This window comes from Notolepis coatsorum, assembly GCF_963971535.1.
Source record: "Notolepis coatsorum genome assembly, chromosome: 11".
NCBI lineage: Eukaryota > Metazoa > Chordata > Actinopteri > Aulopiformes > Paralepididae > Notolepis > Notolepis coatsorum.
Genome location: NC_140175.1, coordinates 25,454,891 through 25,481,244, shown reverse-complemented (window position 1 = coordinate 25,481,244; position 26,354 = coordinate 25,454,891). Strand labels below are relative to the sequence as shown.

The 26,354-nt window shown below is 41.4% G+C and overlaps 1 protein-coding gene across 2 annotated transcripts in view; it reads right to left on the bottom strand.

Annotated features, from left to right (window-relative positions):
- Positions 1 to 26,023, bottom strand: part of tjp2a (tight junction protein 2a (zona occludens 2)) — a 67,613-nt gene extending 41,590 nt beyond the window's left edge. For both annotated transcript variants that reach the window (XM_084325191.1, XM_084325192.1), the window contains exons 1-2: positions 25,890 to 26,023; positions 6,901 to 7,045 (exon numbers count right to left, since the gene is read on the bottom strand). In XM_084325191.1, the coding sequence (XP_084181317.1) occupies positions 6,901 to 6,903 (3 nt within the window). In that variant the 5' untranslated portion in view covers positions 6,904 to 7,045; positions 25,890 to 26,023. The remainder of the gene's footprint in view (positions 1 to 6,900; positions 7,046 to 25,889) is intronic.
- Positions 26,024 to 26,354: the final 331 nt, after the last annotated feature.

Here is a 26,354-nt window from a genome sequence, read left to right as displayed (position 1 = left end):
GTGTATATATATCTATCCACACTTTTACTGTTACATTTGCACTCTGGTTGGATGCCAAACATATTTTTGCTGTACTGTATAATGACTATACATTTTAATCCAATCTAATCTAATGATCAATGAGAGATATTTTTGAATGAAATGGCACCATGACAATTGTAATTAGCCCCATGATACTGGAAGTAGGGCTGGGCGATATGGCCTAAATATGATATCACGATATTTTCTGACCTTTCGGCGATACACGATACACATCACAATGTTTTTCTTTTTTACCCCAAACAATTCATTATGAGGCTTACCAAGACAGTATTTGAGTTTGCAAGCTAACATTAAAGACAAAATAAAATACCCATGCATTTAGCATTTTTATATTAGATTTAGATTATTAGATTATATATTGCATATGAGATATTATATGATTTAGATATGAAATATGATGAATTGAAAATGGGGGACCCTGATGTAAACAAGACTAAAGTCTTTCTCTGGTCTGCATCCCCTTAACAATTGTATGTATTGAGCTGTACTGTACCCATTCTGCAATATGTTAAAGTTTTAAATCAATCAATCAATAAATAGCATTTTAGCATTTTTATGAAACTACTGTATATATGTATGTCTCTAAATGTTTTGATGAATTGAAAATGGAGGACCCTTATGTAAAAAAGCCGAAAGTCTTTTTCTGGTCTTCATCCTCCTGTACTGTATTGTACCCATTCTGCAACCTTTTAATACAGTTTTCATTCATTCATTCTGACGGAAACATAATCATTTTGATTGACAGTCGAGTCTGCCAATGACGTCACACCGCTTGCACCCGCCCTGCTGTTCTTAGCACCAATCGGCAAGCGTTATTAGTTTTTTACTTCCTGAATGTCCCGTGTGCTGAACATCAACAAAGCTACTAACGTTAGCTCCCCGCGGCCGTCGAGTAGGAGACCAGTGCTTCACAGGATGACTAAATGAGGCATAATGATTTTACTACAACGAATGTTATAATAAAAGCCTTTCCATACATCTGTCTGATTGAAAACTTTATTAACAGACCGCGGAATGGGCATATCTCAGCACAGGCTGAGATATGAACGAGTAACGTGTGGACAGATTGACGCGACACAATCCTCTTGGGCAAAACATCACGATATCCACGATACGTTGAAAAAGTGTATCGTTAATGAACTGTACCCGATATTTATATAATATCGTCATATCGCCCAGCCCTAACTGGAAGTACATAAAAAAATATATATACCATATACGGTATTTATATATATGTGTGTGTGTGTGTCATTTATTAACATTGTAATTTGTACCATCAAATACCGGTACGGTATACTGTCAAAACAAAGCTAAATATTGTCATATGATATTTTGTACATATCGGCCAGCTCCTGGCTAAGTCCTTCTGAATGTTGTCTGTTATGCAACAACTACCCTAACAGCAGGTCCACTTATGAGAACGACTTGGTTTGGAGAGGAACACGGTGGTTAAAATATCAAAACCTCCCGGGGTCCTGTCCTGAACCATGTTGGAGGACTTGTAATTTTACCTGATAAACTAGTTTGATGATTGTTGTGGGTTTCTTATGCAGCCTTAAGCATTTACGTTCACGATGGTGATGAATGCAACCTAAAGAATCTTTGACTTACGGTACAGGCTTGAAAGTGGAAGTGGTATATATATATATTTTCTTTTTTCTGTTTGTTTGTTTGTTTGTTTGTTTGTTTGTTTGTTTGTTTGTTTGTTTGTTTTTGTGTAAAATAATTGTAAAATGGGAACTGATGTGAATTGAAATGATGTGAAATATACTTGTTGGTACTCCCAAATAAAATACATTTAAAAAAAAATATATATATATATATCTCAAAACCTTGCACACTCTGCCAGAACAAAAACAGCAGCATAAGACAAGGAGGAACCAGCATGAACAGTCACTCTGCCACATTCAAACCAGTGACATTTGGACTCGTTTAGTCTGGAGTTGTAACTTTGTCCCAAAGCAGGGACACATTTATGTACATACTGCATGTAAGTAGGTCATCATGTAAAACAGCAGCAATCTAGAGCAGAGCTTCAGGGTCCCTGGGGCTGGGGCTGGGGGGTCCAGAAGAAACTATTCCATTTCTGGATCATTTCATTATGTGCATTACTTTCCACACTGTTCTATCTGTTCTACATTTACATTTACATTTAGTCATTTAGCTGACGCTTTTATCCAAAGCGACTTACAAGTTCTGTACGACAGGTCATCAGGAAGGATACAACTCTATCAGCTGAGTAACAATATTCATCAAAGTGTTGCATGTTACAGTGTAGGTTAGTTTATTAGGACATGTGCATGACAGTAAGATTAGTTAGTTTTTTTTTTTTTTTTTCAGATAATGGTTGAAGAAGTGCGTCTTTAGTCGACGGCGAAAGATTGGACAGGATTTTGCTGTCCTAACTGGGGTGGGTAGTTCATTCCACTATTGTGGGGCAAGGACTGAGAATAGGCGGCTTCTCTTTGATGACCCTCCCAGAGCTTGGATAGGAGTAGGTCTAAGACAGCAGGCCTATGCCAATCTGTGCCACATCAAATCTATCTCAGATGGAGTCAGACCAAATCCTCTCAGATGAGGGTTTATACCCTAATGGACGACACCTATTTACTGGGGGCAGTATGATAACATTTGAGAACCCCAGAAAACATAAGACAGTCCGTTTAAAAGTATCTAAATGTATTATTATAATATACAAAAACAACTTAACACAGTCCCCTTAAACTTCCAATCGTTTTCAAAGTAGGTAAAATAACATTTAACAAGAATACCGTGAAGACTCTGGCAGGAGCACTCATTCAAGGGTACTACGACTATGCTTGCACCTCATGGTACCAAAGCACCTCAAAGGCGCTAAAAACAAGATTACAAACATCACAAAACAAACTGGTCAGACTACTACTTGACCTTACTCCTAGAACCCACCTCACCCCTGGCCACTTTGACTACCTAGGATGGCTTAGAGTAGACGACAGACTAGAGTACAGCAACTTGCAATGGGCCTGGTATACAAGATACACTACACGACTAAGGTACCCATGTACATGTCAAAATACTTCCCAAAGGTCAGTAAATACCACAACCACAACACCAGAGGAAGCTCAACAAATCATGTTAAACCCAGGGACTAAACACGTTTTGCAACTTTGCCACATCAATGTGGAACGCCCTACCCAAAGCTGTAAAGGAATGTGAATCCCTACCCACATTCAAAACCGCTCTAAAAGAGCACCTACGGGAGGCTGCAATTCGAAACTGGCCACCGTAAATGTCCAAACCCCCCCACCCCACCTAATGTACAGTCTCCTCCCCATCATATGTATATACTCTGTCAGGATCTATGGGTAACAGTACTGTATATTTGCATATCATATATGTCACAAATATAACAGTACTATATACCTGTATGTCATGTATGTGTCCCTATGCCATAAATGTCATGATGTCTGCTGTCGGGACAAAACCTCATAACTCCAAAAACCCAACTTTTCAGCAGATGAAAAAAACTAACACAGATTTGAGGGTGAATAGAGTTAGGAGGTTTAGACAGATGATCGGTTTAATGCTTTCCCATTGTTTAAACTTTGTAAAACCCACACACACATATGGAGGATGATCTACGGAGTTGATTTATATAAAAAAATATATATTTAAAAAATGGAGTTATGAGGTTTTGTCCCGACAGCATGTGTATGTCATAAATGTCACTATATTGAAAATGGGGGACCCTGATGTAAACAAGACAAACGTCTTTCTCTGGTCTGCATACCCTTAACAATTGTGTGTATTGAGCCGTACTGTATTGTACCCATTCTGCAATCTGTTAAATAAAGTTTTCATTCATCATTCATTCACATTAGGACAGAAGGCGCATCCATTCCGACATACAAATTGTAGTACTCTGCCCTCTACTGGCAGACATGACGAATTACAACGAGGTGCACATAATGAGCAGTCTTCCAATAGAACGAGCGTTAAAAAATAAATAAATAGAAATAAGCCGATAATGAACTATGTGTTTACCGCATATAAGTGGGCGGTTGGTCCTATATACAAAAAGCAGAGGACTCCATTTAAACCATGGTAGGAGGAGATTCAGGCACATGGGGAAAAAATGTTGCGTTGGCTATCGGCCAAAAAATGCGATTGATAAGAAACTGCGTTTATTGTACTTCACAGATCGATGAAACAAAATACGAGATCAGATAGGAAGGGACTATGAATAATCGCAACCGTTACCAAATAGCGGGTATAACGGGTTTGTTACTCGACACATTCCTGGGTTGTTGTTGTTGTTACATTGTAACAGCAGGTGCAACAGGCAGGAATTCTTGAGCAACTCGTGATGATGAAGCTGCACGAATACATCCCGTAGATCCGTTTACCCCTCAGAGAAACACTTACGAACCAAACTACAAGAAGATCAATAACTTAGGATATTGATTTTGAACCTTTGGAATATTTTTAAAGTTTACTTACATGAAAGTATTGAGTCGCATATCTGCTCAGAGCGAACAGCCCCCCTCCGTTCACGGGCATCTTCATGCACTTTCCGAAATAGATTTACACGCAAATTAATACGATTTACACAATTACAAATAAAACTATAAATGATGCCAAACACGCATAAGTCTAACGCTATATGACTCGAATACTCTATCCACTTCAGATCGCGTTATATTTCATCATCGCTCATCCTCAAAAAAAAAACTCAAGATGTACCGCTGGGAAAACTTAGCGCCGAGTCGCTTGGGCTTAGAATGTACCAATTCAAAAGCAGGGGTGCGACTGGTCCCCCATCATTGTAATCATTCGGACATATAATATCATCCCAAGCAGGCGACTATTGAATAAACGAGAGTTAAATAAAAAGTAATTAATTTGTACAGCGTATAAAAAGAGACGACAATCGCGTTATCTTTAGAAACACATGATGCACGATGAGCGTCTCAGATGATGAGATGGACCGTTCCAAATTCGTATTGATTTGAAGGAAGGAGCCCATTGTGACCAGACTGACTCAAAGTTCCGAAAGGCAAAAGATGCCACCAGTCGATACATACAGCAGAAGTCTGGAAACAGTGTTGTAAAAAGGATGTGCAGTTATTTATCTGAGTTAGTATAGAAATCTCTCTCTTTCTCTCTGTGTGTGTGTGTGTGTGTGTGTGTGACTGTGTGTGATTGTGTGTGTGTGTGTGTGTGTGTGTGTGTGTGTGTGTGTGTGTGTGTGTGTGTGTGTGTGTGTGTGTGTGTGTGTGTGTGTGTGTGTGTGTGTGTGAGAGAGTGTGAGAGAGTGTGAGTGTGTGTGTGTGTGTGTGTGTGTGTGTGTGTGTGTGTGTGTGTGTGTGTGTGTGTGTGTGTGTGTACAACACGACCCAAATCAAGCCAAGGTCCATATCAGTTACTTTATCAACAGCAAACGTAGAGGAGATAAGCAAACCATATGTACTGTAAAAACTCTGAGCGACATTATATCCCGGTCGTTTCAGGACAACACAGTGGAAGCTGATCTAATGCAAAGTATAGCCTCACTGGACTGCAAACAAAACAAAGTGTGACCACTGACCAAGTCGTCCAAACAATGGGGCCCCGGCGGTGACGAGGCCTATCTTTTTGTTTAAACATAGTGGCCGTGGGAGGGAGGGAGGGGGGGGGGGGGGGGGCGCGGTACAGTAGGTCAGTGGTGTGCAGCAGTATTCAAATAAAGCAGAGAGGACAAGGCCTGTGTGACACATAGGATATAGAGGCAAACATGAAAAGCAATGAAGTGTCTTTGGAAACCAAGGGAGACGTTCCCCAGCGGCCTCCTGTGCTCTGCCTCACACACACTAAAGGCTACGTTCACACTGCGGGCCAAAAAGTGGCCCGGATCACATTTGTTTTGCTCATATTACATTTTCAATTCAAACTTTAATACGGACTCATGGTCCAGATAAAAAATAAAAACATACACAACCTATATATAAAATTACACACGACAAGCAAAAATAACATCACTTAAAAAATACACATCAATGTCCCACAAATAGACAGCTGTGCCAAACCTAATGTCCGTTAAAACCAAAATGATCTAATTTTCAGAGTCATTTAGCGCCGAAAGATAAATTCATACATGAGATTTCTTAAAACAGCTTGGAAAGGTATTGACACGTCGTGCAGCCACGGACATTTCACTTGCACTACACACCATATAGGTTTTTTAAGTAATATTCTCATGGCATCATTATAGGCTACTTGAAGTCTGCGCAAACTTGCTTTTTTGTAGCTTGACCACAAGTGTGCAGTATAAAGTGGTGTACAATATGCTCTGAACAGAGACACTTTCACTCCATCTGTACTAGGGATGTCCGATATTATCGGCCGATATTGGCATTAAAATCTTATATATATATTTTTCTTTTTACATTTCTATAACCTTTATTTACCCAGGCAAGCAAGTAAGAACAAATTCTGATTTTATTTATTGTCAAAAGTATGCATAATGTTAATTCCACAACAAGAGATATGTAATGTTAATTACCTGAAATTATTCCGTTTTGGGGGGGGGGGGGGGGGGGGGGGGGACCCTGCATATATCGGTATCGGTTGATATCGGATTCGGTTGATATCGGTATCGGAAATTAAGAGTTGGACAATATCGGTATATCGGTATCGGTAATAAAAACCAATATCGAGCATCCCTAATCTGTACACATACTAAACTTGCGTGAGTGTTCATCATATGTGATTCAGATCAGATCTTTCTTCAGTGTGACCAGCACCAGCACAAACCACTTGGACTTTTCCGTCACTCTAGATTGACACGTGTCGTTATTTTTACATCCATCTTCCTTATTGTTCATGTGGTTCTTCACGTACCATGGTGAGGGCAGAGGTGCTGCGCGTGGAGAGCCTCCGCAGGTAGAGGTGCTGCTGGGCCTCTCTGGTCCAACGCAGCTTGTCCCAGGAGCGGCTGGACCTGTACAGGTCAGTGTTGGACTGGTCAGTGTAACCAAACTGGTCCCTGATGGAGAGACGACACAGAAGGGCTTTTATTCATCTCACTGTTCGGAATATACAGTCGCTGTTGACAACAACAACACATGGTGGATATAGACTTCATTTATTTACAACTTATGCCTCACATTCAATTCACCCATTCACTCACATTATCCACACACAGACAGAGGAGGCGACCATGCAAGGAGCCAACCTGCTCATCAGGAGCAGTTAGGGGTTAAGGCATAAAAGAAAATAGTGTTTGTTTTCTGTTGGTTGTCAGTTAAGGCCATGGGTAGGTAGGGAATTTATTTTATTTTATTTTTTATTTTATTCTTTCCCACGGTGACTATGGATAGGGAATTTCTTTATTTAATTAAAATGTTCACAACAACATGGATGCATGTACTCTGCCAGCATGTTTAATATCCATAATACTAAAGGTTTGACTACGATTTTTATGAAACTTTATTGTAAAAAAAATAAAGTAAATTTTTTTAAACTCATAAAATAAATTGGGTCGCACCTAAATCGGCAGGGTCGGTCGGCAACCGGAAACAAACCATTTGTTCTTTTAGGCCTAAGCGTCTTGCTCAAGGACACTTCGACACGCTGCCTGGAGGAACTCTACCTCCTGAGCCACTGTCACCCCCCAACAACAACAACACTATCACAACTGTAATACTGAAAACCTTCCCAAAAGGTCAGTGAATACCACGACCACACCACCAGAGGGAGTTCCATTAATCATGTACAACCCAGATTCGGCCCAAACAAGGGACTAAACACGTTTTGCAATTATGCCACAACAATGTAGGTGGACCGCCCTACCCACAGCCGTAAAAGAATGTGAATCCCTACCCACCTTCAAAACCGCTTTCAAAGAGCACCTACGGGAGGCTGCAATACGAAACTGGCCCCAGTAAATGTCCAACCCCCCCCCCCCCCCCCCCCAACCCCCTCCAATGTACAGTTTCTTCCCCCTCAAATGTATATATTCTCTTTTAGAAACTCTGTCTGTAAATAAACAGTACTGTATATTTGTATATCTTGTATGTCATAAATGTCTGGATGTAACAGTACTGTATATCTGTATGTTGTCGTGTATGTCATAAATGTTATGATGAATTGAAAATGGGGGACCCCCTGATGTAAACAAGACGAAAGACTTTCTCTGGTCTGCATCCCCTTAACAATTGTGTGTAATTGAGCCATACTGTATTGTACCCATTCTGCAATTTTTAATAAAGTTTTCAATCAATCAATCAATCTGTACAGGGCAGATGAAGATGTTTTTAATTCATCCTTGTATCCTTCATTTATGAAGCTGTGGTAGAAAAAACTACCCGCACCTCTCTTTGATCTCCCTCATTCTTAACCACAATAAACCCTCCCCCACCTTTCCCCAAAATGTCATGACACCCTTATACCTATGGCCCCCACCCCTCTCAGTTTTGTGTATAAAGATGTTCCTCATTCAGTGGGTTCTCTCATTCCGGGTGTCCTAGTAGCTGGTCACCTCGTTGAGTCATCCAGCCATAATCTGACTATTTTGTATTGATACTTTGACTGAGTTAATAAACTGTATTAACCGGATCTCTTCTGACTGAGTAAGTTATTCGGCTTCGGCTACATTCTACCACAATGCCCTCCTGCAGACTTGTTGTACACAATTTGTAAGATCGCTTTGGATAAAATGGTCAGCTAAATGACTATGCAAAATGTATACTGTATATTATATACTGTATACTGTTGGTCTTATTGAGATATTTTTTGTTAAAGAAACAATAGGCTGCTATGCAAAGCGTTGTCCCATTAGTTATTTATAGAATAGGAAGATGGAACAGTGCAAAGGGTCAAAGGTCAGGCAGCGTTTGTGGTTCAACCGGTTTAATGTGTACTGGAAAACATCAGGTATTGTCTGACCAGCTGCTCATTATCCACCCCTAACCCCCCCCCCCTCCACCCCAATAACAAGTGCACTTAACCACCACTCTGCTTCAGACAAACAAACTGTGAGTGGTGGTCGGACACCATGCGTGTACCAGCAGAACACACATAGACACTGGAGCAGAGTGACAAAGACAGAGTAGCGCACATTAGATTAAAATTCAAAATGTATTGTCATCATAAAACACAAGTACAGTACTGTACAATGAAATTTGGCATCCAACCTGAGTGCAAGTGTAACAGTAAAGTGCAATATTCAATGTACAGGTGATTAAACTGGGTATAAAATATATAAATGAGTACTACTGAGTGTAGTGCTAATCAGATGTATGTACAGAGTTGTAGTATTAATATACAGTGATAGTGATACAGGTATAAAGACCTTTATTATTTAAAATATTCTGTTATATGTATAGTGTTATGTGTTACATGTATGTATATTGTACTACGGTCTGTGGGAGCTCCCCTGAAATTTCGTTGTATACTTGTGTGCAATGACAATTAAAAGTCTATTCTATTCTATTCTAAAGACACTATGGTAGTAGTTATACTGGCCAGCAGCGTAACTAGTAACAGTAGGTATGGGATATGTATATATATAGTATACAGATATGTAAAAAGGATTACATGTATGTAATGTATGTACGATGTGGATATATAATATATATATAGCTGATATAGACTGATGGGCTGATATATAGATATATATAGCTTAGCTGTCCCTCTGGTCTGCTCATTCACACTGACCTGCTTTCAGCCCATCAGTCTACCCACCCTCAGAGATAGTTTCCTCTATGAAACCTGCGACCTGCCCCCTTGACACTGTTCCCACTGCTCTCCTGAAACAGGTTTTTCACACAACCGGTCCCAGCATCCTCTCCATTATTAACAGCTCCCTGGCAACTGGTACTGTTCCATCCTGCTTTAAACATGCAGTAGTCCTGCCCCTATTGAAAAAACCAAACCTTGACCCCACCCAGCACAGTAATTACAGGCCCATTTCCAAGCTTCCTTTTCTGTCAAAAATACTCGTAAAAGGTTGTTCTGTGCCAATTGTCTCCCTACCTGCACCAGAACAGCATCCTGGAGACATTTCAGTCAGGGTTCAGGACTGGCCATAGCACAGAATCAGCCCTCCTTAAAGTGTCAAATGACCTACTCCTCGCCGCTGACAACCATGACTGCTCTGTTTTAATGCTGCTTGACCTCAGCGCAGCTTTCGACACTGGGGTTGGTGTCAGTGGCACTGCACTAGCATGGTTCTCCTCCTATCTCACAAATAGAAGCTTTGCTGTCAACATCGCCAACTGCTCCTCCCCCTCAACCTCCCTCTCCTGTGGGGTCCCGCAAGGGTCCATCCTTGGCCCGATCCTGTTCCCTCTTTACATGCTACCCCTTGGTCCAATCATTCAGAAGCACAACATCTCTTTTCACTGTTATGCTGACGACACACAGCTTTACGTTTCCCTGAAACCTAACAACCAGTCTCTACTTAACAGTCTCATTGTCCTGCCTGGATGACGTTAAATGTTGGATGGCACAAAACATTCTACAACTAAATCAAAACAAATGCGAAATAATCCTAAATAGTCCCCCAGACGATGTCACCACCCTTACGGTCCAACAGTCTTGGCAACCTGTCCTCCCTGGTCAAGCCTTATGTCAAGAACCTAGGTGTCATTTTTGATCCACAATTTAAATTCGACAGACAAGTGAAAGTGGTAAAGGCATGTTTTTTCCAACTACGCACCATTGCCAAACTCAAAGCCCTTCTCTCCCCTGCAGACCTTCAGAGAGTCATCCACGCTTTCATTTCATCTAGATTAGACTAACTGCAACTCCCTCTATATATACATTAACCAGTCTTCCCTGTCGCGCTTACAACTGGTACAAAACGCCGCTGCCAGACTGTTGACCGGAACCCGCAAGAGAGACCACATCACCCCTGTCCTTGCCTCCCTTCATTGGCTTCCAGTACGCTACAGGATAGATTTTAAGGTTCTCCTATTTGTTTTTAAAGCCCTTAATGGTCATCCCCCCTCCTACATCTCAGACCTCCTATCCCCCTATTCCAACACCAGGTCCCTCAGGTCAGCCGATCAGAGGCTCCTGACAGTCCGGAGGTCTAACCTCAAGCTCAGGGGGGGCCGTGCCTTTGCTGTCGCAGCCCCTGAACTGTGGAACAGCATCCCCACCTCCATTAGGCTTGCCCCCTCGATAGATGCCTTCAAATCTAGGCTCAAAACCCACTTCTACCTACTAGCCTTTCCCGTTCACTGACTCATGCCCCGTTTTCCTGTGTGCCCGCCCATAAAACGGAGTGTGATTGTTGTCAATATATATCTATGTATCTACCCTCTGTACAGCACTTTGGTTGACACGTGTCATGTTAAATGTGCTATATAAATAAATCTGATTGATTGATTGATTGATTGATTGATTGATTGATTGATTGATTGATATATGGTAAGAATAAATATATATGGTATATACAGCATTATTGTACATGGTACCATACAGAGTTATATGGTTTATATGCAGGACAGGTGTATATATAAGGATTATATGCACGTATATTCAGACAGATATGGATTATATGGTAAATATAAATACACATGCTCAGTGTTGTTGACATTGGTATGATCTTTAACCAAGTGCTCAGTTTATGTTCTGGCTTTTGTTTTTTAGTTTTTTTAATAACTCCATACCCCAGCTTTAGCAGTGGTCAGGTGTGCAGGGCAGTGGTTGGGGGAGGGAGAGAGAGAGAGGGAGGGAGGGAGGGAGAGAGAGAGAGATTGATAACAATGTGAGCCCACACTGTGTAGAGAAAGGATAAAAGCTTCATACAGACAATGGCTCTGGATATCGTACCTATTGTGACCTACTGTATGTGACATTCAGGTGTAAATCGTACCTTTATAGCAAGTTGTGCGTTTTGAACCTCAATCCCATATTTGAGAAGTCATGATATGATAATTCCCTTGGATGAACTGTTCATCCAGGAAGGTAGAGAGACATTGAAACGCAATTCACTACAGACGGGTTTCTCGTCCACGTCAGACTCAGTGGACGCACGCATCAGGGAGGCAAAGGGGAACGTAATCCTGGTCAGAACAACGGGGCAGACCACAGTATATTTGCATTTGTTAGCCATGCTAGCAATCTAAACAATCAATCCATGCCAAAGCTAGATATGTAAAAGGTGAAAGACTCACACTAGCAGCCATGCTGATTTAGCTAAATGTTTGTGTGAAACGACTTTTAGACAGGGGAGTGCCACACTTCCAGTAGGGCTGGGCGATATGGCCTAAACATTTTATCAGATTTTTTCACTCCACATCCGATTTACGATGAATTTCCCTATTGGGATTGAAGAGCAAACCTAACTTTCACCAATCTTCACTTACATTTTTTTAAATAATAATATATACATATAAAAGGTTACTCTTTTCACCAAACTTCACTTAAAACAAATAAAAGGTGCCTCTTGATCATCAAACAAGAATGAATTTCCCTATTGGGATTAATAAAGTGCAAATCTAACTCTCACCAAACATCACTTTGTCAAATAAAAAGGTGACAATAAAAATGTAATCGTCCTAAATCATGAATTCGAATTAATCGCCCAGCCCTAACTTCCGGTATTTTGAGCTCATGGGAGAGTGCAGTGGGATAAAATTAATGCATGTTGATTTTAGAGCCTTGACCTATGCTGGAGACATGATCCAATAGATATTTTATACGCCCGAGTCTCCTGAACACGGAGAGACAATCAGCACTTTCTCGGCCGAGCTATAGTCACTTTCCTGCACCTACCCCGCAACCGGCGCATGCACAGATTGCCCAGGGAGTCTCTCGCACACAATCTGCGCATGCACCAGTTGGGCAGTAGGTGCGGAAAAGTGACTATAGCTTGGGGGTTGGTCTCTCCGTGTTCAGGAGACTCATATTAAAAAAAAGTATATTGGATCATGTCTCCAGCACCCCCACAGCTGAAGCTACAACCACTTATGTCAAGGCTCTAATCAACATTCATTCATTTCACCCCCCCCCCCCCCCCCCCCCCCGCACTTTCCCCATGAGCTCCATGTAACGCGGAAGTGCAGTGGAGTCAACAGGAGCAAGAGAACCAGATGCAGCCCTGAGGTGCTGAGCTGTGGGGACTGTGACGACGCTGTGAGCTGTGGGGACTGTGAGGGGACTGTGAGCTGTGGGGACTGTGACGACGCTGTGAGCTGTGGGGACTGTGAGGACACTGTGAGCTGTGGGGACTGTGAGGACACTGTGAGCTGTGGGGACTGTGACGACGCTGTGAGCTGTGGGGACTGTGACGACACTGTGAGCTGTGGGGACTGTGACGACACTGTGAGCTGTGGGGACTGTGACAACACTGTGAGCTGTGGGGACTGTGACGACACTGTGAGCTGTGGGGACTGTGACGACACTGTGAGCTGTGGGGACTGTGACGACGCTGTGAGCTGTGGGGACTGTGACAACACTGTGAGCTGTGGGGACTGTGACGACACTGTGAGCTGTGACGACACTGTGAGCTGTGGGGACTGACGACACTATGAGCTGTGGGGACTGTGACGACACTGTGAGCTGTGGGGACTGTGACGACACTGTGAGCTGTGGGGACTGTGACGACACTGTGAGCTGTGGGGACTGACGACACTGTGAGCTGTTACGACACTGAGCTGTGGGGACTGTGACGACGACACTGTGAGCTGTGCGGACTGTGACGACGCTGATAGTCTCACACTTAAGAGTGCCTAGAGTTTGTACTCAACTTGGTATATCTGATTCTCTGTCCCAAACAAACATTACAAATGTAAACAAACCTTTTAAAGACCCAAAAGTCTCTGTCTGCCTGGGGAGGGTGTAGAAGACTGACACATGTCTCCAGTACCTGTGAGGAGTTTCACTGGGAGAGCATAACGTTCATGCAAACTCTCCCAGATCCCCTCCCCATTTAAAAGGTGCTGTATTGTAAGTGGTATTCTTTTATTCAAATAAATAGCTCTATATTCCAACAGCCATCACTGATAGTGTTTTGTCAGTAACATGGGTCTCCCAGTCCCTCCGCTCTGCAGTAAACAGGAAATACATTTTTGTGTATCCTCCTCCCACTTTATCCAATCAGGAGAGAGAACTCTAGATAGTTTTACTTATTTCAAGAAATCTTGCCAAGCCACATTTGCTTACTGCACTGGTAGATTATTTTACTTGTTTCAAAAAAGTATTTTTGCAGTGTGGAGTACCAGTTGTCAGAAAGATATTTTTAGTGAACTGTTTAGATGGAAAAAGAGAACATTTTCGAGCAAGCTGCCATCTTGAAAAACGGAGACACACGAGTCAAGGACCGCTCTCTCCGTCCGACGTAGGAGGGAGATGCAAATCTGAACGGCTCGTCTAAAGGCGCAGTTTCTGAATACGGGCTGTGTTATGTATTTATGTGTTAGTAGGACCATCAGAGACCCAAATGTATGTGCACAAGCACTGAAAAAGTTAAATGTTGTCACCAGTGTGTAGACATGCCGGGTTAGAGAAGAAAATTCATATCACCTACTATAATTAGTAGATGAAGTAAGCCAAATGTAATAATTATTAAAAAAAAAAAAACATAGCTTCTGTCTAACTCTGAATAATTCTAGGTCACCTAGGAAATCAGGCTCATTCGAACACCACCCAAAATAATACAACAATCTGAGGTATTGCAGCAGCTTACGTGATTCTCTAACAAGTTAGGACTTGCAGTTCTTCTCAGAGTGAAGCGTCTTTTTGCTCAATGCCATGGCAGTGACTCGGAAACAAAGTTTGACTAATCATTCACTTGGATCCACACACTGGGACATTGTACAGCAGACAAAAGGAAATAGATATCCTGTACACGATCGGACGTGTTGGTTGTCATAATGAATCACACAGTACTGTGTGTACTAGTGCATGCATGTACATGCACGCATATTCACACACGCTGTTTTAAAAGCTTTATTTTAATCCACTAATCAAATGAGTACACATAGGATGCAATTAGCATAAAGGTGTGCCTTTGACACGCATGCTCTCATGCACACCGGCTAACATTGGGGACATTGCATTCACTTATTAACCCCTAACCATCAAAGCACCTTAACCGGGGTGCAATTTGTGAAAAAATACTATTTAAAAACAAAACGATGCAACAGAAACACATTTTTTGTTTAGTTTGATTGTTGTTTGTTTAGTTTGATTGTTGTTGATCTGCCCTCAAGCACATGCAAAGAGATCAAATTAACGTATTCTCAACAGGCAGTTTCACTTTCAAACTTTCTTTTTCACTTTAAACAAAATGGAAAGGACACTTTAAAGGAACGAGGAAAATAAAGGTCACTTTAAGGAAAGAACTGATGTGGTTCTTGTATAGTATAGTTTAGAAATAGCAAGTATAGCATAAGGATATAGAGTAAAAACTGTATATTGTATAGTAGTGTACATAGGACCCAGTGCCTTAATCCGTAGCTAACATTGTATTGCACCATCTCAGGACTTTAGCATGTCTATTTTATCATGCCTATTTTATGCCTATTTTATTACCTGTTTATTATGTCTATTTTATTATTTAGTATTATTGCACAATCAAAGCGGGCATGGCCACCCGCATTTCACTGTATGCCCTGGTATGTATGTGACAAATAAACCTCTTGAATCTTGAAACTTTTTGCATTTTTGTGTGACAGTAAAGTAATAATGAATACAATATGCAAGAACAGGGTTTACATAAAGTATAAAGCATTTGATCTAAATATAATCATTTTGAGGTTAATTAACACATTTTTCAAAAGCACAGTAGGCCAAGTAGGTCAAAGAGGCCAACTGGCTAAGCATCAACACTGCAGAACAGAGCAAAAGATAGCAGGCTGAAATAAATTATGTCTTCATAGTTGGGCGCGTTGTTACCACTCCCAAAACACAACTTTGGTAAATGTGAGACAAAGGTTTCAGCACCATGGAGAGTGCATTGCGTGCATAATGGCCCTTTGAGGAATTCATATTTCTTGCTGGACCATGCTGCAAATTGCTGCATGCTTATAGAGCCTTCCGCCTTGGCATATCTGAGAGGAATTTATGTTGACTTGAATCTCGCTCTTCACAAGATCCACGCTGCATACATTTCTCTGGTCCGTTCACGCGCAGGTCATGACAGAGAGCAGTCTCTCCACAAAGGCATCTGTGATGGGGATGCTTAGGAAGAAGAGGAGATTGATATGCTTCAGTAGAATCCCCCGACGTCACTCTGTCCGTCACTCTCATCTCCACCGCCGCCCTTTTGATGCCATATAGTGCATCTTGAGCTGTACTTTAGAGGCCAATGAAACAAAGTGCCAGGATGTACTAAAGACTGTGCGCAACGACACAACTTGCTGTAGTCGGCAGTGCGTCACTCTGTCCCAGCGAGAGGTCACACTGGTAAGGCTGCTATTTAATTCAATGCTAGAATGAACGATAATCTATACCAGAAGAACAAATCATATCCACGTGGTGATAAAACGTAATGACTAGAGGTAGGGACGTGAAAATCTGAGGTAGGGGAATCCCCATCATCACCTCGGCAAATCACCTTAACGCTTACCTTGGAAGATTAGTCTACATCTTTTAAAGGGTAAATTCCGAGTTTTTGACCCCTAGCCCTATTTCCTACTTGCAAAATATAATACAATTCAAACAGAGTTATAAAGAAATTATTTTCACGAGGTACAGGGACGAGGAAGGGATTTGACATTCACGGGTGTTTACATTTTAATTTAATTTTCTTCGTGTTTTACATATATTTTTTTATGTATATATATATTTGTTTGTATGGATTTAAATCTGTGAGGAATTACTTAGTGGAAAAGGGGTAGGATTAAATAAGTTTATACTTCTTCCTATTCGAACATGTAAATTGAGTTACGGTATGTTCTTTTTTATAAAAAAAATTATTTCATTGCTAGAGATTAATGATTTGTTTTTCGTTTTATTTACAAGATTTCAAATCAAATCAAAATCAACTCAAAGAAACGCTGAAACCTACACTGGATTCACTGTGGAGTAGCTTTCAGCGTTTCTTCCAGGGCTTGTACAGACTGGAGTGTGGCCCCATTGGCATCGCATTCATTTTGTGGCCTAGCTAACTAGCAGGAGCTGCGGGAATCCAACAGCATGGGCCCTACTGATGATCATCAACATCACGAGTGAGTAGAAATATAGAGATAGGGGTCCAAACTTCTGGACAAGCTTCTGGACATACTCTTTAAGAAACATATCCGATTTGCTGAGAGTTCTTCAGTCAACCCCAAATGCATTGGATGCATTGAAGCTGAAAAGTTTAGCATTTATTAGTTATGAGCACCATGCTACGCATACTAGTGGAAGTCTCAGGGGCATAAAACATACATTTAGCTGCCAAACGATATTCATGCTTCATGTCCCCCATTGACAACATGCTTTCTGCTTCTAACATCCAACATGAATAAATGATCATTGCATTTATATAGCGCTTTTTTCTCAAATCGCTTTACACTACTACGAGTGCTTTTTGGGTGAACTGAAGTGGAAGAATTCCGAGTTTGTGACAAATCAGGTCGGCATCTAAGAAATGTGGGCTATGTCTTTATTAAAAGGTGCTGTAAGTGGTATATTTTTGTTTTGAATAGCTCTACATTCTGACATCACTGATATAGAGTGTCTGCTCAGAAACATGAGTCTCCCAGTCACTCCACTCTGCAGTAAACAACACAAAATAAATCTGGTATCCCTTCCCACTTAAACCAATGAGGAGAGAGAACCCTATATATTTTTATTTCAAGGAATCTTACCAAGCCAAATTAGCTTAATGCACTGGCAGATTATTTTACTTATTTCAAGCACATAAAATTTGCATTTATATTATAACTAGTTTTTATTTTGTATTTTAATTTGATTTCATATTTAATTTAATTTCGATTTTTGCAGTGTGGAGTTCTCTCTCCTGATTGGATAAAGTGGGAATGGTGAAACCAGGAAATGTATTTTCTGTTTACTGCAGAGTGGAGGTACTGGGAGACCCATGTTACTGACCAAACCCTATACCAGTGATGGCAGTCAGAATGTAGATCTATTATCTTTGCATGTATTTATTAAAAAAAAAGAAAAGAAAAGAAAACACTTTTTAACCATTAACTTAGAAAATCAGCTTCTGTGGCCCCTATTGATAAAAGGACGTTCCCAGTCACCTGGCTTGTAGTCCAACATTATCCGCCACCACTTTTGGCCTCAGCCAATAACACACAAACACTTATAGGCCTCACGACACTCACCCTGCAGGTCTCCACAGCTTCCTGCCAGGTGGTAGAAGCTCCCTCTTATTCAGGGGCACGACCCCTATGGCCGCCTGCATGATGGTGATGAACTTCTTAAACTTCATCTTCTTCTGAGGCCCTCGGCGAGTCTTATTCTGAATAGCACCGCGCCGCGCACTCCAGGCTCCTCTCAGCCGCTACACTACCGTCACTCACTTCCCCATGTCGTACGGCGCCACTGAGACGAGACACAGCGCATCAGACCAGCTCCATCTCTATCTCTATCTCTCCACCCCTGTGCTTCTCTGCCACTCTGACCGCTCCACACGACCAGCCACGCTGTTGTGGCCACTAGCTACCAGGGCATCAAGTCACACAAGCCCCGTCCCCGACCGCAGACTCTGACGGATGTCCTTTTGGCGTTCTGAGGGAGAGGAGAGGAGGGGGAAAAGAAAACAACGGCCACGTTCTGGCCTGGGAGTGGGCGGGTCCGGGAGGGATGACGACGCGTCACTCGTTACATAATTCTGGAGATTCTTTTGGACATTACACTAATGAAAACACTGCTTCTGCTGCTAGCGCTGCAGCAGCAGAACGGGATAATTGTGTCACTAAGCCCTGACAGATCGTGTGTGCTCCCTGCCCCTCCTTCTCCTATAATCCCGCATCCAGTCTTCTGGCCATTAACACCCTGACCAAGCCGTCTCCTTCGCCCTCCACCACTACAGTCCCTGTCGTTATTCCCAGACAACGAACGCACCAGTTGAATTACACAGCCAAACAGCAGCACAGATTAAAAGCTCGTCTCTCATCTCATGTCTGTGCCACGTCTCGAGCTGATGAGGACTGGATATAAATAAATATATAAATAACTAATCTCCGAGGTCCCTTGATGATGAGTTGCCAGCCAATGCAAACTCCGGACAGGAATTATATTCCAGCAGCTTTGCATTGCACGTCTGGATTACTACTCTGGATGGCTGTGCCATGAGAGCAGCGGATTTCCCTGCCCAGAAAGCAGGGCAGCAGAAATCCCTCAGCACTCCTGTGCACTCTCATGTGCCCCCCCCGTGCGTGCGTGCGTGCACACACACACACACAGAACTATAGCTTATGTTTGTGAAGTGGGGATGTCAGCAGAACAAGGGCAGTAATCCTGCACACTGTTCTGCTCTCTACTACCACACTGGCTGGGCACGTGTCTCGCAGCAGCGCTCTGCTCTCTCCCCCATTCTGGGCTACTACTCGGAAAATGTCACACATGATGTAATCCCTAAATATTACATTAGACCGGTGTCAGTTAGCCAAAATACTAAATAAGCAGTAGGACACCACTGGGGGGGGGGGGTCTGTGACAAAATAGTACTACTACCTTCACATCAAGTTCCAGAATAGAATGAAGAATAGAATGCTATCCCAGGAAGACTAGTTGTTGTCCCAGGAAGACTAGTTGTTGTCATGCAACAGCTAGTGGAGATCCTAATAAACTCAATAGGAATTAAATGCATAGATGGTTCATAAATGGTACAGTACTTCCATTTATCAATCATATTATATGCATTGCATTCCTATTCTCATCAGAAACAACAAGTGTGAAGAGGTGTGTAGGGCTGCCCCCCCCTGGAAAACTATAAATCACACGGTTCACATTACAAAACTACACAAATACACTTTGTTAATAAGCATTGGATTTGAAGAGGTCCTTCTGCACGACTGCATTGATTGTGTGAGCAGATTCGCCTATTTAGTTGACAACATGCTATGACTACTATAGTCAACTATGACGTTCTTTAGTCGAGGACAGTCCTAACGGTGAGACAACAAATAGGCAAAGAGAAAGAACTGTAACTTACTTTGTTTAGGTCTCATTCCAACCGTTTAGTCGAAAAGCTTTATCTAGTATAATTCTGCCAAACTTTGTCACAATGACAGTTTGAGTCGTCAGCCTGTACAATCTGAATGCACACAAAAAAAGGAAAATGACTCAAGGCAAGAATTGCATTTTTGTACAAATGGTAACTTACACCTGTTTTATCAAATCAAGTGGAAGTAAGGGCAGCTCACGGGTAGGGATGGGCATTGATTTTCAAATATTCTAAATTGATTAGTTTATGCAAATCTAGTTGTCTCAAAGAACATATTTCCCCTTGTTTTTACTGGCACCTCCAATCTGTAGTGTATTGAGAGGGGACTCTATTAACTGTTACACCACTGAACGGCATGCTGGGTACAGCTTGCTAGCCAGGTAGCGTCTATTCTTTTACCAATGGATCTCCAGTTCCGCGTTCGCGTTCTGCGATCTGATTGGCCACTGACGTTTCTGGTGCGATCTGATTGGCCACTGACGTTTCTGGTCATAAATGTGACATGTGCGCCCAATCGCGTGACGCGCCCATTTCCGCCTCGAACAGCAGCAAACTACCTAACGCCTAGTTTATCACTGGTTAAGCTGGTTAAAGGTTAGAGTTTGGAATCAGGGCTGGTGTTCTATCGCCCTGCTCTAAGACAAACTCTAACCTTAACCAACTTCGAAAGAGTGCCTAAGCTTAACCGGTGGCAGAACTTACCGTCACACGATTGGCGCGACCAGAAACGTCGGTGGCCAATCAGAGCGCAGAACGCGAACGCGGAACTGGAAATCCGTTGGTAAAAGTATTCAGGCAGCCAGGTAACATAAGAGAGACTGGAGAAATGTTACATGGTATGTTATATGCGAGTAATGGGGGGGGGGGTAGATTAGTAATCAATAGTTCCCAGTGAGTATCCCATCCCTACTCCCAGGCTCTAGAACTACTTCCTCCCACAAGTCAGACTCCCTCACTGTTCTTCAACCCCACCTCAAGACCCACCTCTTCTCCACAGCCACCCCCCCCCCTCCACCCTTGACGGTTTGTTATGTCTGTGTCTCACTACCACCACCCTTAGTGTAAAGCGACATTGAGTTATACTATATACGAACATCCAGATATTATTATTATTATAATTATTATTATATTATTGATGATTCTTTTTGGTGATTCTTTTTGTCTTTTCATGGTTAAACCTACATTGTACAAATAGCCAGATATCCATGTTCAAACAGCAGATACATATATTTTCTCAATAAATAATTCACAATATATATTTTCACAGCATTGACACGCGCTCTCTCTCTCTCCGTTAATTCCTGTGTGATAGCGGGTTTTCTCCAAACGATACAACGTCAGATGAGATTTACTTGTAGTTAGCGAGTTAGTCTTGCAGTAGTCGTTGGCCCATGTTTAGTTACATCTTAATGCCTTTACATAAGCAATCTGTTCCACTTGCCACGTGCTGCAGAGTTACCACAGTACTGTATCACTACTTGCCCCGCCGCATTATGCAATCTCCATATGCAGCTGATGCATATGCCAGATGGAGGGACACATGTCACTCACAAATCTGCGACGTGCTTGTGCGAGTATAAGAGAGAGAGAGTGTGTGTGTGTGTGTGTGTGTGTGTGTGTGTGTGTGTGTGTGTGTGTGTGTGTGTGATAGAGAGAGAGAGAGAGAGACAGAAAGATTGTGGGTATAGTTCTAGGAATGCACGATCAGTGACCATACCGGTATCGGCCGATGTTAGCGATTTTTTTTCATTTATTGGTATCGGTCCAATGAGCAAAACTGGACAGATATATATATATCAGCTGGTGATAGTGATTTTATTATTTATTGAGTTTGGGTAACATTACTTGCAGTTGCATAGGACTGTGGGCGATCATTGTTTCAGTATGTACAAAAATAGTATGTACAAAATTTGATTATCATAGAAATTTGTTTTATTTATATATATCATATAAACATCTGTAATATCGGTTATTATCGGCCACAACAGAAATGTTAACATTGGTTATTGGTATCTAAAATGTTAATATCGGTGCATCTGCATCCCTAATTTTGTACCATAGAGGGGAAACCAGTATAGGCCATCATCATCACCAACCATGTGCACTGTAGGGCTGGCCAATATAGATTGACGATACTTATTATTTTATTGTCTATGTGTATCGTGTTTTGTTTTTGTTTTTTTAATATTGATAATCAAAATACATATTGTTTTTGTCTAAATGAATGATAAAAAGTTAATATTAAATAAAAGTTCTCACAAAATTATCTCTGAAATATTTGAGAATGTAGGTCTGTACTGACATTTTTTATTTTAGTCAGATACTGTATAACACACCTCGTCTAATATGGTGTTTACATACCTAAGCAGATATTGTGAGTTATAACGTTATCAAGGAAAAAAGGTTATTCTGAATAGCAGCTAGTAACCTCTGATTTGAAAGATTCATACAATATGCGTTGTGGAACTGACAAATGTACAAACATATTATATAAGTAAATGAATAATCCGATGTGACTAAGTACAACTGGATAACAAAGCACCATAAGGACTCAACGCGAAAGAACATTGTGTTCATCATACAGTCAATCCTTCGTGTAGCCTAGCCTAGGGCTGAGCAGTATGAACGGAAATCGCATCTACACCAAACCAGGCTCTTCTTTGCCAGCGATTAAGTTAAGTTTGTTTATTTATTTTTTACCCAGGGACAGTGCACATTAATGAACATCTTCAGTTTCCACATCAATGTAAATGTGCCAGATTTGAGCTAATTAGCTAGTTTCCATCTGTAGTCCCCTAACATGTATGTCTTTGTGGTGTGGGAGGAAGCATGGAGTACCCAGAGGACACCCACGCGAACACAGGGAGAACATGCCAACTCCACACAGAAAGGCCCCCTGCTGGGGTTCAAGCCCAGGACCTTCTTGCTGTGAGCCTGTGTGAGGCAGCAGTGCTAACCACTGTTCCACCGTGCCGTGTAGATATTGGCATATCTATATTTATAAGTTTGTCTATGGAAAGGACAGGGGCTCAAGCCCCCCTTCGGCCCTATCTGTGCACGCCACTGATGTGTTTGGTTGTTAAACGGCCTGTGCACTGGAAGAATGCGTTAATATTATAACTAGCAATAACAACATATCATATTGGGGTTATTTTAACAGTTATTGTGATGCCACACAACTTGTTATGTCATTCTTCAAGGTAGTTTAAGTAGTATATTGTGGGAATACAATCCACCTGCTGGCTGCTTTCAGTAGTTTAAAAGGCTTTCAGTAGTATACTATGGGAAGACAATCAACACATCCACCTGCTATAAGTAGTTTAAAAGGCTTTCGGTAGTATATTGTGGGAATACATCAACCTGCTATGAGTAGTTTAAAAGGCTTTAAGTTTCAGTAGTATATTGTGGGAATACATCAACCTGCTATGAGTAGGCCTAGTTTAAAAGGCTTTCAGTAGTATATTGTGGGAATACATCAACCTGCTATGAGTAGGCCTAGTTTAAAAGGCTTTCAGTGGTATATTGTGGGAATACATCAACCTGCTATGAGTAGTTTAAAAGGCTTTAAGTTTCAGTAGTATATTGTGGGAATACATCAACCTGCTATGAGTAGGCCTAGTTTAAAAGGCTTTCAGTAGTATATTGTGGGAATACATCAACCTGCTATGAGTAGGCCTAGTTTAAAAGGCTTTCAGTAGTATATTGTAGGAATACATCAACCTGCTATGAGTAGGCCTAGTTTAAAAGGCTTTCAGTGGTATATTGTGGGAATACATCAACCTGCTGTATAATGGCAGGTCTCTCGTCGTGCTCTGTTGGTTTTCGCAGCAGGGTTGGGATCCATTAGTCACTTCACTTCACACACCAAGTTTATCAAATCCTCCATCTAAACGTTTCCCCTTCCTCTCTTCTCAAACGACCCTCAAGCCCCTCTTTCAATATGAATTAATTCACGAGTTTGTTGTTTAGTTACGTACAACATTGCTGAAATAATATTTTGTTCCTGCATTAAGTGCAATAAAAGCAATATATTCCAAATAAATGTCTTGCGTAAAAAATGATTTGAGGGGGAAACAAAGAGAATTGAAAGAATTTGGAATGGATTTTAAGCAGATTCAATACTGGATTCATATTTGATTAAATGCTTTTAAACCCCAAACCTATTTCCCAGTGTATGATGACCAATCACTGTATCATAAGATAACATATTCCTTTATTGATCCACTTGGGGACATGCAGGAGACCTAGTCGGCTACTTCTGGGTGTCAGTGGAGCACATCTCCCACACTCATCTCAATCTCACTACCTGTCATGTAAAAATAAATGCCCACATTGCAGTTGAATATGGATATTGTGTTCTTTCATATTGTGATATCAATATGAATTTGATGTATTGTTCAACCATGCTGTTCTACTTTGAAATATGTTGTCATAGTGGCTTAATAGATCATTCATTCCATACAGCGAGACGAATATCCCCAGGGCACTATATGCACTTAACTTCCTTTAAAATAACAGTAATGCATTTTCATTTCCTTTTCCTGGTTGGATTCTGTAAGATGTGGTTATTGTCTCTACCACTGCTGCAAAGCAAATTTCCCCTTGAGGGACAATAAAGTCTGAACTGAAAAAAACCTTGAGCGTCTGCTTTTGAACAGTGACAATAATTTACATATCACAACACATGCTGAAACCTGCATCTTGCCAAGACTTGCCTTCATAAACCGGGCTTACTTGTAGGCAGCATTGCAACGGAGACAACGTATGTTATATTTCTGCATAATAAAATATGTGTGGGCATGCAGGCTATTAGCTTGTTGAATGAATGAAAACTTTATTTAACAGATTGCAGAATGGGTACAATACAGTACGGCTCAATACACACAATTGTTAAGGGGATGCAGACCAGAGAAAGACGTTTGTCTTGTTTACATCAGGGTCGCCCATTTTCAATTCATAGTGAAAACGTAAGATGCTAGTTGTGGCTAAATTCTTCAGAAGGGTATGAATGAATGAATGAAAACTTTATTAACAGATTGCAGAATGGGTACAGTACAGTACAGCTCAATACATACAATTGTTAAGGGGATGCAGACCAGAGAAAGACGTTCGTCTTGTTTACATCAGGGTCCCCCATTTTCAATTCATCGACTCATCGTAACATATATGACATACATGACATACAGATAGACAGTACTGCTACATCTATACATTTATGACATACCAGATTTGCAATTACAGTACTGTTTGTGATACAAAAAGAGTCCAGAAAGAAAGGAGTATATACATTAGGCGTAGAAACTGTAGCAAGCAAGAACAATGATCTGCACAACTAGATGGTTATTATGATGGTGCTCTCTGCTCTGATAGGAACTTTCAGATCACCTTGGCTCGCTGTCTGTCCAATGCTTTGATAACAACAAGTGAATACAGTATAGTCGTGAATGGCCGACATTAACTACCAGACATGCACAAACAGGAGTGAGACATCAATAGCAACAAGGTCTGCACGAAATCTAGGTCAGGTTTTAACTTGTGTGACAAAAACGCCCAGACAGACAAAATCACTACCGTGTGTGAATACATTTTGAGGCAGCCTAGTTTCCCAGTTCACAGGCTGGAGACATTTGTTAACTTGGCTACTGGTTTGCTGAGAATCCACTGAATCCAAGCACCAAACAAACAATACATTCAGTGGACAACAGCGAATGTCCTTATATGGAAACCAAGGAAAGTTTCGACACTTTGTACTTACCAGTTGAAACTTCTGATGATCCTTTGTATAACAATAATAATAAAAAATATATATCTAAATGATGAATCTAGACAGAGGTCGTGTGATTAAATCACCCCTAAAAACGCCGTTTTCGTCAGGTCCTCTGATTTCCTGGTTCTCGCAGGTATGGGCGTGGTTTCGAAACTGCAGGTGTGTCAGAGACGCGTAGTGAATCTGGCCTGTTGTTCCCCGTGTGACCATGTGGGGGAGTGATGGCAGTCTGAGTCATAGTATCTATGGTCTGACTGAGTCACCCTCGTCACGTGTAACGTCTCAAGATGATTCATTTATCTTCCCGAAAAAGACCCCCTGATGTTCAAATTACATCATATGTCTTGTCCAAAATACCACGAAAACACCCCCATTAAGCTGCTTCAACGACCCCGCTCTGCTATTGAATAGAATAGAATAGAATAGAATAGAATAGAATAGATCTTTATTGTC